The sequence below is a fragment of the Nelusetta ayraudi genome, unplaced genomic scaffold, assembly GCF_046127955.1.
Source record: "Nelusetta ayraudi isolate G7.1 ecotype Tasmania unplaced genomic scaffold, CSIRO-AGI_Nayr_v1 ptg000028l, whole genome shotgun sequence".
Taxonomy (NCBI): domain Eukaryota; kingdom Metazoa; phylum Chordata; class Actinopteri; order Tetraodontiformes; family Monacanthidae; genus Nelusetta; species Nelusetta ayraudi.
In genome coordinates this window covers 1,377,089-1,395,807 of record NW_027466078.1, presented here as the reverse complement: position 1 = coordinate 1,395,807, position 18,719 = coordinate 1,377,089, and the positions used below count along the sequence as shown (strand labels likewise).

General features: G+C 45.7%; 3 protein-coding genes and 1 long non-coding RNA gene across 4 annotated transcripts in view; 3 read left to right on the top strand and 1 right to left on the bottom strand.

Moving 5' to 3' along the window:
* The window catches only part of LOC142891194 (NLR family CARD domain-containing protein 3-like), a 331,599-nt gene extending 319,993 nt beyond the window's left edge, over positions 1-11,606 (top strand). Inside the window, exon 2 of the mRNA XM_076030658.1 lies at positions 11,294-11,606. Within this exon, the coding sequence (XP_075886773.1) occupies positions 11,294-11,324 (31 nt within the window). The 3' untranslated portion in view covers positions 11,325-11,606. The remainder of the gene's footprint in view (positions 1-11,293) is intronic.
* LOC142891081 (NACHT, LRR and PYD domains-containing protein 14-like) overlaps positions 1-18,121 on the top strand; it is a 407,498-nt gene extending 389,377 nt beyond the window's left edge. Inside the window, exons 11-12 of the mRNA XM_076030408.1 lie at positions 17,140-17,313; positions 17,953-18,121. Of these exons, the coding sequence (XP_075886523.1) occupies positions 17,140-17,313; positions 17,953-18,121 (343 nt within the window). The remainder of the gene's footprint in view (positions 1-17,139; positions 17,314-17,952) is intronic.
* Positions 1-18,719, bottom strand: part of LOC142891171 (NACHT, LRR and PYD domains-containing protein 14-like) — a 261,301-nt gene that overhangs the window by 207,068 nt on the left and 35,514 nt on the right. The gene's annotated exons all lie outside the window — the stretch shown is intronic.
* Positions 2,844-3,977, top strand: LOC142891209 (uncharacterized). Its single transcript, XR_012927201.1, has 2 exons — positions 2,844-2,992; positions 3,378-3,977. It is a non-coding gene; the product is annotated as an uncharacterized LOC142891209 (long non-coding RNA).

Below are 18,719 nucleotides of genomic sequence, written 5' to 3'. Positions count from 1 at the left end.
ATTTATTGTTGAAGTTTTTCAAGCTGATTTAGGATAATTTTGATGTGACTGAATGGTTTTGCTCAGTCAGGTCAACTTTCTGAACTATGCTACGCATTTGTTTTTTGACATTTTTGTTTACTTGTAGTAGTATTGTCACGTCATATGATGCAAAATTCTTTGATATTTCTTGCAATCATTGAAATCTGAAGATTTTGCAATATAATATTGAAAAACAACGTTAGGACGAATTGTTTTTTTTAATTTATTTATTACAAGTGAATGAAATAGCTTTGACTAGAAGATCTTACAAAAATGGGCCTGACATATTCTGCTACATCTGCAGTGAATACACCATTGTTCCTAACTGGAATCTAGTCACACGATTCTAGAAAGCATGCTTACCATTGTAGTGCCACATCTGGACCTAATGTTTTTCACCAGGACAATTGGGATTTATTGCAGCATGGCCTTCCGGTGAACCACGTTTGGAGGAACTATTTTTCATTTTAACTTTTGCCCAATCTCAACTGGCATCCTCAGCCCCGAGATTGTGATTTTTGTGATTTTTCTTTTTGGACCAGCCAAGCAGTTTTTCCTTCCTCGTAACCGTGTAATTTGTTTGATCACCAACATTACAACTGGTTATGAAGGAACACTGATGCCAAAACGCCAGTGAAGCCACCTGCAGGACAGAGCAGGACGGGCAGTTCCACCTCGACAGTCGGTGTTGCTAATCCAAGCTTCCTGCGCGGTACCGGACCCGAACGGTACAGTACAAACTCCCAGGACCACCTTGGAAGAAGCTCATCCAACGTAAGCCCTCATCACTTGCTCACTGTCAAGAGTCTGGTTGTCGCATCAGTGTAACCAATAACTGCTAAATTATTTTTGCTAGACTTAGTCACAACAAGTCTAGCAGACAAACGAAACTCTTTTATATTTCTTCTTTTATTTTGTTACTTTTAGCTTAAGTTTAGGTTTTCTTTACTTATTCTCTCTCTGTCTCACACGCACGCACGCACGCACGCATGCACGCACACACAACACTCACACAGTTCGTTGCTGATTGTGTCTTCATGATCACATTCATGTCATACTGTTCTGTGTGAACCATCTATTGTTACACAAATAAATGCACATTAAGCCTGATGTCATTGTTTGACTGACTTATTAAAGTGTGATTCAAATCCCTGCGTATCGTCAAGAACTCCCCTTTAAGGAGACAGTATTGAGACTGATTCTGGCGTTTCCTGCTGACGTCAACAACCAAAAAGCAGGTGGTGCCCCGATCAAATCATATTAAATATTATAAACATTAAAATTATTTTCTTTTTGATGTCCGTTTCCACTCCTTTGTGAGTTTGATCGATTAAACTAATCAATCAACCTTACCCCACTACACCATGCTTATGTTGGTATTAAACTTGGTGAGTCATGAAGTCTGTATCTGAAGTTTGGAATTCCCATGGTTTGGAGAGAGCTGACAAACCATTTTCACTGACTGCTACTTCTGCACTATTGATGTGACTGGGATCATGAGAAAGTATCCTGATCTTGAATTGTCCTGTTGCTCACTGTGATTAAATTCCACGACCTGTCTTTGGACCCAAGGACACTTCAGCATGTGGGCGGGGGGGGGGGGACAGGATTTGAACCGCCAACCCATTGATCATCAATTCCCAGCTGCTCTACCAACTGAGACACAGCTGCCCATAATAATGAATTTGCACAATGAAGATGTAACGTTCAATTTACATGTACCGACCTTTATCAATGTCTATTATTCAATTTACAGAAATTGAATGTTGTAACATTTAATACATTCTGTTAGAAAACTATTTGTTTCTCCTAAAACCTTTTTTCGATGAGAAATATTAATGAAAATCAACTGATAATGTCACAAAATGTAATCAATTTAGCCAGAAGATCTGATTTTATTTTTTTTTTTAAATCAAATTAGCATGAAAACCGGACCTGACTGAGAAAAATGGATGTCTTTTGGATTCAGCAATGCAAAATGGTCCTAATTAAGCTAAAAAAAAAAACATAGACAACTTACAAAAAGTTTTTTTTGTCACCCAGTGCTGTTGTTGTGCTTCTGATTGGTCTAATGAACGTTACAGTGTTATAGACATTCATACTTTTTTAATTTGAGACAGTTATTAAAATTCCACTCACACCATCATTGATTCTTTATTCAGGTTGATAAAGTGCAGGTTTTCAGAGCTCAGCTGTGATTGGCTGCTCTCAGCTCTGAAGTCCAACCCCTCCCACCTCAGACTCCTGGACCTGAGTTGGAACTAGCTGCAGGATTCAGGAGTGAAGGTGCTGGGTGTTTTTCTGCAGAGTCCAGACTGTAAGCTGGAGACTCTGAGGTCAGTTCACACTCTTCACTCTACAACTTGTATCACTCTTCTTATTGTTGTCATGATTTTCACTTGACTGGGCCCTGTTGCAGGAAACTAGGATGAGGGATTAAGCCGGGATATCTTGGTTATCCTGGATCAATTGATGTGTGATCTGGTTGCACAACAGTGGGATAGGTGGAAGTGAGATATGTTCTGTGCCGGCCCACATTTTATTGAGCTTTGAAAGTGAGAGAGTTTGAATCCCCGTCCCAGGCGCAAATCCTCATTGAGGCTTATGAGGAGGTCAAAGATGGCCAATCCGTCAATCTCAGCTCCATAACGGGGGTCTATGGAAGGAAGCCTTGTGCACGCACTGATCCAGGATAGCTTTCACCTGGCTTGATGAATCCGTGTCCGGGCCCATACAGCAAAATCATCAAGAGCCAGTAATGGACTCCGCAGTGCAGCACTCTTTCGCTCGTTCGTTGATTTTCAGAGCGATGACACTCAAAGCTCAGCTGTGATTGGCTGCTCTCAGCTCTGAAGTCCAACCCCTCCCACCTCAGAGAGCTGGACCTGAGGTTGAACGACCTGGAGGAATCATCAGTGAAGCCACTGATGGATCTTGTCCACAGCAGAGACTATCAACTGGAGAGTGTGAGGTCAGTACTGGTTTGGAAGCAGTGGATGATGGTTCCAGCACCAAAGCCAGTTGATCCCACAGCAGAGGTCAAGTGTTCCCAGTCACAGTGTGAAAGGAGGATGGTGACGTCCAGCTGCTCCTCATTCATCCAACATCTGCTGCCAAACTGCTTCTTCTCTCAGTTCACCACTCAATTATTGATCAGTTCATCTTCATCAGGCCTCAGTATCAGTCCAACACTCCATGGTCACATGACCTTCATATGTTCCACACTTGACATGTGACTGAGAGTCTGCTTCTTCTCACCAGTCACTCCATCATCTCCATCAACAGTCAACGTCTCTGTGATGATGCGTTCAAGGACCGTGAGTCCTGACTCCTGCTGTCTCTTCTTCTCTCTGCAGGTGGAGGTGAGGGAGGATGAGGAGCAGAGTGAAGAGGAGAGCTCCATCTAGTGGTGACTGACAGAACTATAACTAGTGGAGATGAGACTGCTTCTCCCTACAAGCTGCTGTGGTTACTGGGAGAGACGTCCCAGAAGCCACTGGTGGAGCTGAATCCTCAGTGGAAGAAGCAGGACTTGGAGCAGCTGCTCAGTGAAGGCAGCAGCAACACAACCACTGGTTCTGCTCTCATCATCCACGGCTGGAACATCTCAGCATGAAGGTTTCACACATCAACAACACACTGATCTGCTCTCACTTCAGAGTTCTCCATCCAACTCCACCTGGTTTCTCATGTGAAGCACAAAGATGAATTTGTCAAAGTCTGACAGCGTTGTGAAGGTTGTGTTGTTGATATCACACCTTTATTTTGGGGTGAAAATATTGTTTTTATGAGACTTAATTTCTGGTTTATGATAACTCAATCAGATAAAACATGTTGTTTCATCTGAAACAGACAAAGTGACTCACAACAACTGTGATTGGACTTCGAACGATTATTGAATTATAAATAAGACAAAATCTCAATCATTATATTTCAATGATTTAATATTCTGTAAATATAAAAAAACATCTCAGCAACTGACCTGCGTGACCTTGACCTCAGCTGATCTTTCATGTCCAGAGGTGGACGTCACCTCATTTACCCTGACACCTAAACTGAAGCCTAACCAAGAAAATCAAAGGAAATAGAAAAACTGATGACCGACAAAAAAAGTTCACAAAAAACTATTTGCTGCAAGGGATTCTGGGTAAAACTGAAAAATATCCCATATGTTGTATTGTCATGGCAACATGCCTATGTCTCTATATATCTGGAATAATAATCAGACACTACTAGGTAGTAATGTTTTTTAAACTCACACAGGTCTATGGATATTCTCCCATGGCCTGGATGGGAGTTCACTCGGCATTAGGGGCTCTTTCCTCTGTGCGCTTTTGTTTTCTCTGCAGAACTCACATTGTTGCACCTTTGTCACGATATCACTTGACATTTTGGGCCACCATACAGATTGGTTAGCTCTGTCTCTGCATTTAGCTAGACCTTGATGTCCATCATGAATCCTCTCTAAGATGAGCTCTCTCATCGCTTTGGGAATAACTGTGCGGCTCCCCCTAACTACCAAGCCGTCTAACTCAGATAGTTCCCCCCGTAACTGATAAAAGTGTCTGATTGTGGCTGCCACCTTCTCTACATACTCGGGCCACCCATTCCTGATGTGTGTGCTGTTTAATCTCCATGACTCTCTGGGGGGTGGCTGGCAACTGACTACAGCCTCAATGTGAGCAGCTACATCATTCTTGGAAGCCCTATCCCCGAAACACTGTTCAGGGCCTCTGGAAAGAGACTGGACAAGTCGCCAGTTCATCGCAGGGCCACATAGAGACAGACAACCATTCACACTCACGTGCACACCTATGGACAATTTAGAATGTTCGATTGACCTCACATGCATGTTTTTGGACTGTGGGAGGAAGCCGGAGAACCCGGAGAGAACCCACGCAGACACAGGGATAACATGCAAACTCCACACAGAACGGTCCCAGGCCCGGAATTGAACCCACGTCCTTCTTGCTGTGAGGCGGCAGCGCTAACCACTGCGCCACTCTACTGGCGTCAGGCGAAGGATATTATATAAACATCGGAAATGCCTACAACCCAAACACAGGTTCCTACTTTGATTGACTGGTTACAGTGTAAAGACTTCCACCTGACCACTGATTCATCTGACAATTCTCTTCTGCCATTGCAGGCTTCTTTACTGCACCAGTGAGAGGAGTCTACCAGTTTGACTTCTATGTCTTTTCACGTGGAAATCCTTGGCATCCCGCAGCTGCTCTGTTGATTAAAAATGGATTCCAGATTTTTATGGCCTATGCGCATCAGCGTACATATGATATGAGCTCAAGTAATGGTGCCAAACGCCTTCTTGAGGTTGGAGATGTTGTGTATCTGAAATTGTGACAAAACTCACAACTGTTTGACAATGTAAAGCACCATACAACCTTCAGTGGACATCTTCTGTTCACAATGTAAAGAGGGAAATGCAGCCTTGCATTAAATCATTTATTTCATCAATAATTTCAAGTGTAAACATTTTTAACAGGCAAACAAAATAAAAAAAGTTTTTCCAAAGAGAAATCAAATCTGTCCTTTCAATAGCAAGAGAGAAAAGTGCAAGAATGAAGCTGCATTCAAGCTGCATTGAAGTCAGTTTGCTGCTTTGTGATCCTCACCAATCACTGCTAGAAATGTTGAAAATAAATAAAATCAGTTGCATACATTTCTTGTGGCTCCATCTCTGCAACCTTTCCAGTGTCCATTCAACGGAGAAGATATCTACAGGCAAGCAACAACCAAAAACTGTTTCCTTCAAAGAGAAGTCAAATGGTCTATAGTAGCAAGAAATTCAAAAAGGAAACTAAATTAAAAACTGAAAATGGGTCAGTCTGCTGCTGCATGATGCTCACCAGTCTGAGCCAGATACTTGGTGCCTCATCTACAAGTCAGGATGGAGTGAAGGTGTTCATCAGTAAGACCAGTTTTGAGTGATGCTTTGTTTATTGTTATCAAAGAGAACAGTGGCTCACAAAACTATGTGCTACCAAACATAGGGGCCGTTGACACGGAGATGGCATTTTTTCAAACCGACAATTTTCCAAAACGCTCTTGAAAAAAACATGTTGACATGAAGCCATCTTTAAAAATGTTCCCGTTTACACGAAGACGCTGGAAACGACTGAAGACGATGTAGTCCCTATGCCAGACCTGGTGTGGCGCCACTAGTTTACTCCATGAATGCAGAAGAAGAACACCTGAAGCACGCTGGGTTTAAAGAAGCAGCAGCTCATTAACAACATGAGCACCACAGAGAACAGAAAGGTCGCTCATGAAAAGACGGTCGGCCAGTCTGCCGAGCCAAAAGAAAATCAATAAAAAGTAAAACAGGAAATATGCAGATCGGTTTGGTTGTCTTTATTTTCACTTTGCACACCATCCACCAGCACCGTGTGTTATTATTCGTGCTTTGTTTTAGTGGAGGTTAATGGAAGACTGCAGGCTGATCATTGTAGCAGTAACAAGTCCACTGTCCAATGCTGCTGCTGTTGGTCGTCTGCACCTTACGGCTGCTCAGGTTGCAAGAGGAGGGGCGGGGTTTAGAGCTGTGACAAAGGCATTTTCAAACTTACCTAATATGCAGTTTTGCTCTGTGTGGTTTCAGTGAAAACGCTGGCTTTGTGTAAAACACACGGCCAAACTGAGGAAATATTTGAGTGTTTTCAGGAAGCCAGATTACGTCCCCAGACTCACAGTGCACTGTGGTACTTGTAGTATGGTGGTGCGTGCAATATACCAGTGGGCCAACTGTAATACTAACAATGAAATATCATCATGCGGGCCAAAGATAATTAACTTGGTTTTTGGCCCGCGGGCCTCGAGTTTGACACATATGCTCTACAGGAAGTGGCTGTTGTTACCGTGGGGAGCTCTGGTCATGGGGTGGAAGGAGCCTATCGTGAGCCTGGAGCAGCAGCAACTCATCCAGCAGCAGGCTGGCGAATGGGCGAAGTCGTCATCTGCACACACACAACCAAAGTAAAATTTAACACACATATTTGATGGCTCAGGGATTAAAAAGAAAGAAAGAAAGAAATCCCTCGAGGAACCTGCAGCAACCAGGAAAAAAAAACTGCAGACCTATTTGGTGGTGGTTCGGGACTGAGTTTAGCCATAGCCAGCACTAGCAGCAGCAGCATTAGCACTGGTGAGCCTCAGCAGCCGTATTTCAGCAAACATGCACCTGAGTGCAGCAGAAAGGATGAGGAGTCCGACTCTGACACGGCAGAGCACAGAACAGAGCTCAGTGGAACCAGTGATATAATGATGGTAAGTTACGATTGGAACTTCAGTAATATTTTTGTCTCTCACCCACATATATACAGTATACAGTATGTTCCAGAGGGGACTCCAGAGAGGACTGGGACCCCCAGGACTTTGTCCAAAAAGGCAAAGACAGCAAAGATTCCTCTTCACATTTCAGGGTTTTTAGTTTTCAAAGGTCAGTTTAGTTCTCATTTTCACCCATGTTCTGGGTTAAGTTCTTACATATTATACAGTTTATATATCATGTGATGGCCTGTGGGGAGCCTCCTGTGCCCAGCCCATCTCCAGCTCCTGCACAACCAGCTCGTTGGCCTGATGAGGGACACCTGGAGGCTGATTGGGTGTGGCTGGAGGAACACAAGAGGCTGGTGCTCTTGCTGGGATTGGGTGGCTGCATACAGGAGAAGCAGGACCTCTAAGGGAGAAGCTGGGGGTTGCTTTAGGACTTTTTTTCTTTGTGTTATGGGTTAAATTTGGGTTGTTTGCACTCACACACACACACACACACACACACACACACTAGACTTACACGCAACCATTTCATTGCATTACTGATTACGTTCTTTGTTGGTTTATGTAGTTTTCCTTAATAAATTATTGTTAAAGCTTCACCCACAGCCTGGTCTCCACCTTTTTGTCAGCATCACAGGGCTTGAGGCATGACAAATGGGGGCTTGTCAAAAACATCAGTGAATGGTTGGTAGATTGTTGGAGGTAATTGGGTAAGTGTGGCAAGCATTGGCTGGTGTCTCTCTCTGATAGGCTTGGCGAAATATGCGTCGTGCATGCACCATTTCAACTGGGGAACATTTAACGTCCGTCGCAGATGGAATCTACTGCGATTTAAAGCATATTAGTAGGTAGAGCTGGAATGTGCCGTCTTTCTAAAAATAATATAATATAATATAATTTGAATCAAAAATAAAACATTTCATCACTCTGTGATTGAAATGTCATATTAACTTATGTTAATATTAATATATATGTAGAAATATTAACAGTAGTTATTAATTAATAACTTAGACAGTTAGCAGACCGCGCAATAAGAGTTGACACTTTGTTCAGGTATGCACTTATTTCAGCATCTGTTTTGCCACCTCTTTGAAATACAAAGTACATTTTATTTTATTGTTTCAATTTATTGTTTGCTCCATTGTTTTGTAAGCATGAGACATCTCTGGTCAGGTCTGAAATAAAAGATGAGAACTTGATTATTCTCAGCACTTTCTGTGATTTAGTATTCTTTATAATCATAGGAGTAGTGCTGGCCGATGGAGGCTTTGTTGAAGCTTTGACACTTGATTCAAAAAATGGTTCATTACTCGAGGCTTCAATGACACAGTGCTCGAGGAGGTCATCTAGTGCTCAATAAAATGAAGTGCAATGGAAAGGTGTTCATTGTTTCATAGGTTGTTTGGGATTTGATTCACCATGCATTCTTGTTGGACAACACTACATGGTTGTATGGTTCAATGCTGACACAATAAAATAAAAATGTCAGACAATGTCTCTTTTTTGGCACGACTGATTGTAGTAGACTATAGCTCTTATACTTAGCCTGACAGTTTGTGCAATGAATTATATTATATCCTAAAACAAGACTAAATAGCCCATAGTTTAAAAATATGTTCAATAGTAAGTGTTCAGTGGGTCAGATGTCAAATGTGATCTATTTAAAATATAGAATAGATGAGCTAAATAACACATATATAATACGCATTGATGGGAATGCGTATTATATATCAGTCTTGCAAGTCCAAGATTGTCATAATGTACCACAAACCCAAATCACACTCCCTTTTTTTCATCTAAGCTGTTTGAGTAGCGTTATGTTAGGGTGAAAAATCCTTTAATAAAAGAAATGCATTAATCAAACACCTTAATGTAACATTAAGTCCTGCAAGCACAGCATCCGAAACAGATTAATAACAGGGTGTCTGCAGGCAAAACAGGCAAATGTCCATCAGTCCAGGTAGTGATCAATAAAGATAAGGCAGAGATTTGGGGAAATACATGCAGAACACATATTGACCCTGTAATTTAACTACAGAAAAGAGTTGTCAGAATAATCAATAAAGTTCCCTAAAGCACAAATCAATGATTGATAGAGTCAAAGATCTTCCAATTCATAGATAGAGTGGACTTGAAAACATTAGAAATACTATTTCCAGGAAAGAATGAAAATCTTGCACTCAGTATTCTAAGTTTTTTAAAGTGAGAGAAAATCAATCCATGTTCAGAGGGTTGAGTGTCTTTGAATGATGGAAGGTGAGAAGCATTGTTAAATATAGATGTCTTTCTTTTCTGGGAGTTCCATTTTGGAATGGGATCAGTGACCATTTGAAAATGTGTGCTTCTTTGTTGAGTTGAAAAAATCTTGAAGGGCAAAATACTTGATGATGATGAGGATAAATGATTGAATTGTGAGTCAATGATGAAGAATAATGTCAAGCATATTTTGTTGAGTTGCGTTTCTCTTTTTTTCCTTTTTGATTTTGTCTGACTAATTATTCCAGCTAATCTTATGGACTGTATAGGAGAGGCAAGAATCAGCTTGGGCTTCAGCCTGCTGCTTTTTCCTTCACACAGTTGTTATGTTTTTGTTGTTGTGAGTCTTTATAATGTGCACATTTGTTTTGGAAGCTTCTTTTTCATTGTTGTCAGTTGATTGCACAAGATTGATTGAATTTACACTGTCAACCAAAATCAACTATTCAATCATTCATGATGATGATGATTAAGATGATGATGGTGATGATGGTGATGGTGATGATGGTGATGGTGATGGTGATAATGATAATGATGATGATGATGATGATGATGATGATGATGATGATGATGATGATGGAGGCAGCAACTTCTCACTCTGCTCTCCTTCATTCAGTGAACTCTCAGAGCTTCAGTGTGCAGTGGTGTCTTCAGCTCTCCCCCTCCCACCTCACACTGCTGGACCTGAGCCGGACCATCCTGAAGGATCCTGGAGTGAAGCTGCTCTGTGCTGGACTGCAGAGTCCAAACTGCAGACTGGAAGTTCTCAGGTCAGCTTGGGCTTCAGCCTGCTGCTTTTTCCTTCACACAGTTGTTATGTTTTTGTTGTTGTGAGTCTTTATAATGTGCACATTTGTTTTGGAAGCTTCTTTTTCATTGTTGTCAGTTGATTGCACAAGATTGATTGAATTTACACTGTCAACCAAAATCAACTATTCAATCATTCATGATGAAGATGATGAAGATGGTGGTGATGGTGGTTATGATGGTGATGGTGGTTATGATGGTGATGGTGGTGATGATGGTGGTGATGGTGATGATGGTGATGGTGATGATGGTGGTGATGATGATGAAGATGATGATGGTGATGATGATGATGATGATGATGATGATGATGATGATGATGGTGATGGTGATGATGATGATGGTGATGGTGATGATGGTGGTGGTGGTGGTGATGATGATGATGATGATGATGATGATGAAGATGATGATGGTGATGATGATGATGATGATGGTGATGGTGATGATGGTGATGATGATGGTGGTGATGATGATAATGATGATGGTGATGATGATGATGATGGTGATGATGGTGGTGATGATGATAATGATGGTGGTGGTGGTGATGATGATGGTGGTGGTGATGATAATGATGGTGGTGGTGGTGATGATGATGGTGGTGATGATGATGATGATGATGATGGAGGTGATGATGATGATGGTGATGGTGATGATGATGATGATGATGATGATGATGATGATGATGATGATGGTGGTGATGATGATGATGATGATGGTGATGGTGATGATGATGATGATGATGATGATGATGATGAGGATGGTGATGATGATGATGATGGTGATGATGATGATGATGATGATGATGATGATGATGATGATAGTGGTGATGATGGTGATGATGATAGTGATGATTATGGTGATGGTGATGATGATGAATGATGGAAGCAGCAACTTCTCACTCTGCTCTCCTTCATTGCAGATATGGTGATGAACTCCCAGAGCTTCAGTGAGCAGTGGTGTCTTCAGCTCTGCAGTCCAGCCCCTCCCACCTCACACTACTGGACCTGAGTGGCACCACCCTGAAGGATCCTGGAGTGAAGCTGCTCTGTGCTGGACTGCAGAGTCCAAACTGCAGACTGGAAGTTCTCAGGTCAGTTCCTGCTTTCTACTGGTGGACAGTGTGTGTCAGCAGATGACAACTGGTGTGTAACGCTGCTCAGTGTGAAGACTTTGAAGCAGATATTAAAGACTCATCTAGACAAAGTGGATGTTGTTGATATTTTCATGTCAACAATCTGCAGCCAGAAAAGACTTTGGATGGTGGAAGAAAGTGTGGAAAATGTCTCCAGTCACTTGAGAGCTCAATGGAAGTTGTTGATTGGTGATGAAGGTCACATGACTGAGCAGAAGATCCTGTGAAGAAATATTAGAGGCAGATTAATAGTGCAGCAGTATTTCTTCATCTTGTCCTTTGAATGTGTTTGACTTGTAACGAGACTCTGATGACTGAAAACAGCTACAAGCACACACAGTACTCACTGTGTCACATGCCTGACAGTCGTGCCTGATGGGTTCTGTGTGCCCTTGGCTGACGCGCAGCTGAGGCAGATTTTCACTGATTCACACACCTGTTTTCCCTCCGCCATCAATGCTGCATAAAAGCCCTGGTCCCACACACACTCATTGCCAGATTGTCCGCTAACCCCTGTTATGACCTTCCAGCGGTCCCTGGGCTGCCTGCTCGATTTCAGCCTGTTTCTGCCCCTGACCTGCGTCCTGCGTTCCTGTCCCGGTAACCCGACCTCGCTACGGTTTCTGACCACGAGCCTGTTTCTCCTGCCCTGCTCCTGCTGACCTGGAACGCCCTGGAAACAAACCCTCGATCTCCGCCCCGGACATATGACCCGCCTTCCGTCCCCGACCAGCCTGCTTCGCCGCCGTCCCGCAGGATCGACCTGCCTTTCGTCCCTGACCACGAGCGTTAGCCTACGGTTGCTAACTGGCATAAATAAATCCTTTTTCCTTGCTCCTCAACTCCTTGCTTGGCGGATTACATTAAGGACGCCTTAGTGGCATACGAGTTGCCACTGACATTGGATGAGGTCATTAAGCTGGCCGTTTGGGTAGATCTTCGGGTGCAGGCTCGGCGACGGGAGCGCCGCCAAGGGGTGCTCACTGCCGGCCGGGAATGGGCACGGCCACCACTTCCAACATCTGTAGTAGCTGAACCCGAACCCATGCAGCTGGGACGCACAACCCTCTCTTCAGAGGAGCGGAGATGACGTCGCCAGGGGAATTTGTGTCTCTACTGCGGAGGAGAGGGACATTTCGTGGCATCCTGTCCGGTAAAAGACAAAGACTCACCAGTAACTGGGGAGATACGGGTGAGCCCGGTTTCCTTACCTCCCCACCCTGCACAATCGTTTCTTCGGTCCCGGTTGCTCTTGCCTAGGGGCGCCCACGAACTGGCAGCTCTGGTTGACTCGGGGGCGGATTGCAACATTATCAGTGGTGAGTTGGTCCGTCAACTGGGCCTCCGTCAAGAGCGATGGTCACTCCATGGGCACCGTCACCCATCAGACTGCTCCGGTTCCCATGCTCCTGTCAGGTAACCACAATGAGGTGATTCAGTTCCACATCATTGATCATCCTGACATTCCGTTGATCTTAGGTTTTCCCTGGCTACAGCTACATAACCCACACATTGACTGGAGGGGTGGGGTCGTGTTGGAGTGGGGAGGGGCCTGCCACTCCTCCTGTCTGCGTCATGCCTCCCCTTTCCTTCAGGAGTCCTCTCCAACCCCTGAGAAACCTGATCTGTCTGGGGTTCCGGCAGTGTATCACGACTTGGCGCAGGTGTTCAGCAAGACCAAGGCCACTGTTCTGCCTCCGCATCGACCTTACGACTGCGCCATAGACCTGCTGCCAGGAAAAGCTCTACCCAAGGGCCGTCTGTGTTCCCTCTCCGAACCCGAACGTGAGGTCATAGAGAAGTACATACATGACTCTCTTGCTGCAGGAACCATCCGCCCTTCATCGTCTCCGGCCGGAGCGGGATTCTTCTTTGTGGCGAAGAAGGACAAATCCCTCCGGCCATGCATCGACTACAGAGGTCTCAATGATATTACGGTAAAGAACCGATATCCTCTGATCTCCTCGGCCTTTGAACTCCTGCAGGGGGCAACTGTCTTCAGTAAACTCGACCTACAGAACGCCTACCATCTGGTCCGGATCCGGGAGGGGGACAAGTGGAAGACTGCCTTCAATACCCCGGCCGGACACTGAGTAGTTGGTGATGCCTTTCAGGCTCACCAACGCTCCAGCGGTGTTCCAGGGGTTGGTGAACGACATGCTCCGGGACATGTTGAACATTTCTGTTTTTGTGTATTTAGATGACATCTTGATTTTTTTTCTAATAACCAGCAGGACCACGTGCAGCATGTGAGGGCAGTTCTGCGACGTCTCCTGGAGAACTCATTGTTCGTTAAGGCAGAGAAATGTGAGTTCCACGCTGAGTCTGTCTTTTTTTGGGTCATATCATCGCCCGGGACAGCATCCAGATGGACCCAGCCAAGGTAACGGCTGTAATGGACTGGCCAGTCCCGGAGAACAGGAATGCTTCCTGGGATTTGCCAATTTTTACAGGAAGTTTATTAGAAACTACAGCACGCTGGCGGCACCTCTCACCAGATTGACCAGTGTGAAGAGGGTTTTTGAATGGTCTCCTGAGGCAGAGGAGACTTTTCGTCTGCTAAAAACCAAGTTTTCTTCAGCACCCATCCTCCAGCTCCCGGATCCTGAACGGAAGTTTGTGGTGGAGGTGGATGCCTCTGACACTGGTGTAGGGGTGGTTTTGTCCCAGACTGCCGCCAAGGACCAGAAGCTACATCCCTGTGCCTTTTTCTCCCGTCGACTCACACCGGCGGAGCAGAACTACGACATCGGCAATGGAGAACTACTAGCGGTGAAGTTGGCGTTGGAGGAATGGCGACACTGGCTGGAAGGAGCCAAGCAGCCATTTTTGGTTTGGACGGACCACAAGAACCTAGAATACCTTAGCTCAGCCAAACGGCTGAATCCCCGCCAGTCTCGCTGGGCGCTGTTTTTCACTCAGTTCAATTTTGTTCTGTCATATCGCCCCGGCTCTAGGAATGGCAAACCTGACGCCCTGTCCCGTCAGGTCACCAGGGGGGAGGAGTCGGCGGACAAGCTGGAGACCATTCTCCCGACGACTTGTTTGGTGGCCTCCCTGACCTGGGACATTGAGGAGAGTCCGGGCGGCCGCCGAAGGTCAACCTGGTCCAAGCGCCTGCCCGGATAATAGGCTGTTTGTCCCCGATCCTCTGAGATCAGAAGTCCTGGAGTGGGGACACTCCTCTCGGTTGGCCTGCCACCCTGGTGTCCAGAGAACTGGGGGGCTACTCGGGCAACGTTTTTGGTGGCCATCCATGGAAGGGGACATCAGGGAGTTTGTGAGAGCGTGCCCTACCTGCAATCAACACAAGCAGTCTCACCAAGCTCCAGCAGGTCTGCTACAACCGTTGCCTGTCCCACGCCGCCCCTGGTCACACATATCCATGGATTTCGTAACAGGACTGCCCGCTTCTGATGGTAACAGTTATCCTTACAATTGTCGACCGTTTCAGCAAGATGGCTCACTTTGTCCCATTACAGAAGCTCCCCTCTGCCAAAGACTGCAGAGTTGGTGGTGTTGTGGAAAAGAGTGAAGATGCCGATGCAGGAATGCTGGGATAATAAGTAATTTAATGAACAAACAATAAAAATGGATCGGAGCTCTGAGGCACAAAACACAGTAAAAATGCGAGTGCATGTGCAAAGAGGGAAAGAGGAAGAAGGTCTTTTATACAGTGGACCGGGAGGGGAAGACATAAGGAAAGAACAGAGAGACAAACCAACGACTATACGATAGTTGACCGATTTCACAGCTCATATCCTGTACAGGGAGAGGATGAGCACATCCGTGGCAGGCCATAAAAAGTGAAATACGATGCGTATATGTTAACCTAGGATTCTAACAGTTTTCACGTGCTACTAGTGATCATACAATATAAACCAAGATAAAGAATAACACAAGAATACTTTTCCATTACAGTGGTCTCGCATGTTTTCCGCCTACACAGTCTGCCAGAGGACATTGTTTCGGACAGAGGGCCACAGTTCGCATCGGCATTTTGGAAGGCGTTGCAAGGCAGTGGGGGCCACCTCCAGCCTGTCCTCACAGTCTAATGGACAGACCGAAAGAACCAGGAGATGGAGGTGGCCCGGAATCCTACATCCTGGTCTGATCAGCTGGTATGGATCGAATATGCGCACAATTCATTGGTCAGCTCTGCCACAGGTTTCTCTCCTTTTCAGTGTGTATGGCTATCAGCCTCCTCTGTTTCCGGCACTCAGTGCCAAAGTCACATGTCCCTCCGCTTTGGCCTATGTTAGGCGATGTAGGCGGACGTGGGCACAGTCTCGGATGACGCTCCTACGTTCGGTGGACCGTTTCACGACCTCTGCTAACCGCCGTCGGACCCCAGCACCTACTTACCAGGAAGGACAGAAGGTATGGCTCTCCACCCGGGACCTCCCGCTCCGGGTGGAGTCAAGAAAGCTGGCATCTAGATTTGTGGGTCCTTTTTCATCCAGAAGGTCATTAGTCCGACGCCGGTGAGGTTGAAGCTCCCGAGGACCATGAGAGTACACCCCACGTTCCATGGGTCAAAGGTCAAGCCTGTCCACGAGAGCCCGTTGGTCCCACCCCATCCACCTCCGCCAGTGCTTGTCGAGGGAGGTCCAGTGTACGCAGTTCGACGTTTCCTCAAATCCAGGAAGAGGGGTCGAGGAATGCAGTACCTGGTGGATTGGGAGGGTTATGGCCCAGAGGAGAGGTCATGGGTGCCTTCTCGTTTTATTGTGGATCCCCAGATGATCAAGGATTTTCACCGAGACAACCCGGATCAACCCACGATGGGCAGGGCTAGGAGAGCTTGTGAGCCTCCGACGACAAATCAGGAGGAGGAGACGTCGGAGCAGGCCGACAGACACTCCTCAGGATCCCCAGGAGTTCTGAGCGTTTCCTTCCCACCCACCCCTTTTTTGGGACGTCCCCAGAGGGGGGGTTCTGTCACATGCCTGACAGTCATGCCTGCTGGGTTCTGTGTGCCCTTGGCTGGCGCGCAGCTGAGGCAGGTTTTCACGGATTCACACACCTGTTTTCCCTCCGCCATCAATGCTGCATAAAAGCCCTGGTCCCACACACTCATTGCCAGATTGTCCGCTAACCCCTGTTATGGCGGTCCCTGGTCTGCCTGCACGATTTCGACCTGTTTCTGCCCCTGACCTGCGTTCCTGTCCCGGTAACCCAACCTCGCTACGGTTTCCGACCACGAGCCTGTTTCTCCTGCCCTGCTCCTGCCGACCTGAAATGCCCTGGAAACAAACCCTCAATCTCCGCCCCGGACATATGACCCGCCTTCCGTCCCCGACCAGCCTGCTTCGCCACCGTCCCGGAGGATCGACCTGCCTTTCGTCCCTGACCACGAGCGTTAGCCTATGGTTGCTAACTGGCATAAATAAATCCCCTTTCCTTGCTCAACTGGTGTTGCCTTTGGATCCTTACCTGACACATTACACACTGATTATTTTCCATCATCACTGCTGATTGGCTGCACACTGACTGACACACTGCTGTTGTGTTGACAACACACTGGCACAATGACTCCTTTGAGGGAATGACATCTGGATCATCAACAGGGAGAAATGACTCTTAATATGACATTTACCATGGAAGAAATCAAATATTGATTCTTTATTCAGGTTGGAGAGCTGCAGTTTGTCAGAGCTCAGCTGTGATTGGCAGCTCTCAGCTCTGAAGTCCAACCCCTCCCACATCAGACTCCTGGACTTGAGTGGGAACCAGCTGAAGACTTCATCAGGGAAGGAGCTGAGTGGTTTTCTGCAGAGTCCAGACTGTAAACTGGAGAGTGTGAGGTCAGTACTGGTTTGGAAGCAGTGGATGATGGTTCCAGCACCAAAGCCAGTTGATCCCATAGCAGAGGTCCAAAACAGTCCAAAAACATGCATGTGAGGTCAATTGAATATTCTAAATTGTCCGTAGGTGTGCATGTGAATGGTTGTTTGTCTCTATGTGGCCCTGCGATGAACTGGCGACTTGTCGAGGGTGTCACCCTGCCTTCGCCCTAAGACAGCTGGGATAGGCTCCAGCAGACCCCTGTGACCCTGAATTGGAATAAGCGGGTATGATGGATGGATGGTTTGTGTTTGAAATGAGTGAAAATGGGTTTGAAGGTACAGTGTGTAAAATCCTGCCATCCAGTGGTTTCAGATTGCAGCGCTCATTCACTCGGCCCTCCCTCTGTTCCATTTTTTTTTTTCTCTGTAGTGTCAGATTCTGAAGTCGACATTTCACTTTGATTTTCAGAGTGATGACACCCTGGAAAAACTCCATTATAAACTCTCCATTTATTCTCTATTCAGGTTGGAGAGCTGCTCCTTTGAGGGAATGACTCGGTGATCCCAGCAGCTGCACATCTGGATCATCAACAGGGAGAAATGACTCTTAATATGACATTTACCATGGAAGAAATCAAATATTGATTCTTTATTCAGGTTGGAGAGCTGCAGTTTGTCAGAGCTCAACTGTGATTGGCTGCTCTCAGCTCTGAAGTCCAACCCCTCCCACCTCAGACACCTGGACCTGAGTTTCAACAACCAGCTGCAGGATTCATCAGTGAAGGAGCTGAGTGGTTTTCTGCAGAGTCCAGACTGTAAACTATAAACTGAGGTCAGTACTAGTTTGGAAGCAGTGGATGATGGTTTCAGCACCAAACACAGTTCATCACACATGTTGAATAAACATTGACCTGAAGGTTGATTCATATAAAAATGACATCTAGAAATATGAAAACTTCATTCTGTTTTGGACTGAGGATTTAATTTCAAGGTGACATTTTCTGTAGTGTCAGATTCTGAAGTCAACATTTCACTTTGATTTTCTGGAAAAACGCTCCATCATTATAAACTCTCAATCATTTATTCTCTGTACAGGTTGGAGGACTGCAGTTTGTCAGAGCTCAGCTGTGATTGGCTTCTCTCAGCTCTCAAGTCCAACCCCTCCCACCTCAGACACCTGGACCTGACTGGGAACCAGCTGCAGGATTCATCAGTGAAGCCACTGATGGATCTTGTCCACAGCAGAGACTATAAACTACAGAGTGTGAGGTCAGTACTGGTTTGGAAGCAATGGATGATGGTTCCAGCACCATAGCCAGTTGATCCCACAGCAGAGGTCCAGTGTTCCCAGTCACAGTGTGAGGAGGATGGTGTCGTCCAGCTGCTCCTCATTCATCCAACATCTGCTACCAAACTGCTTCTTC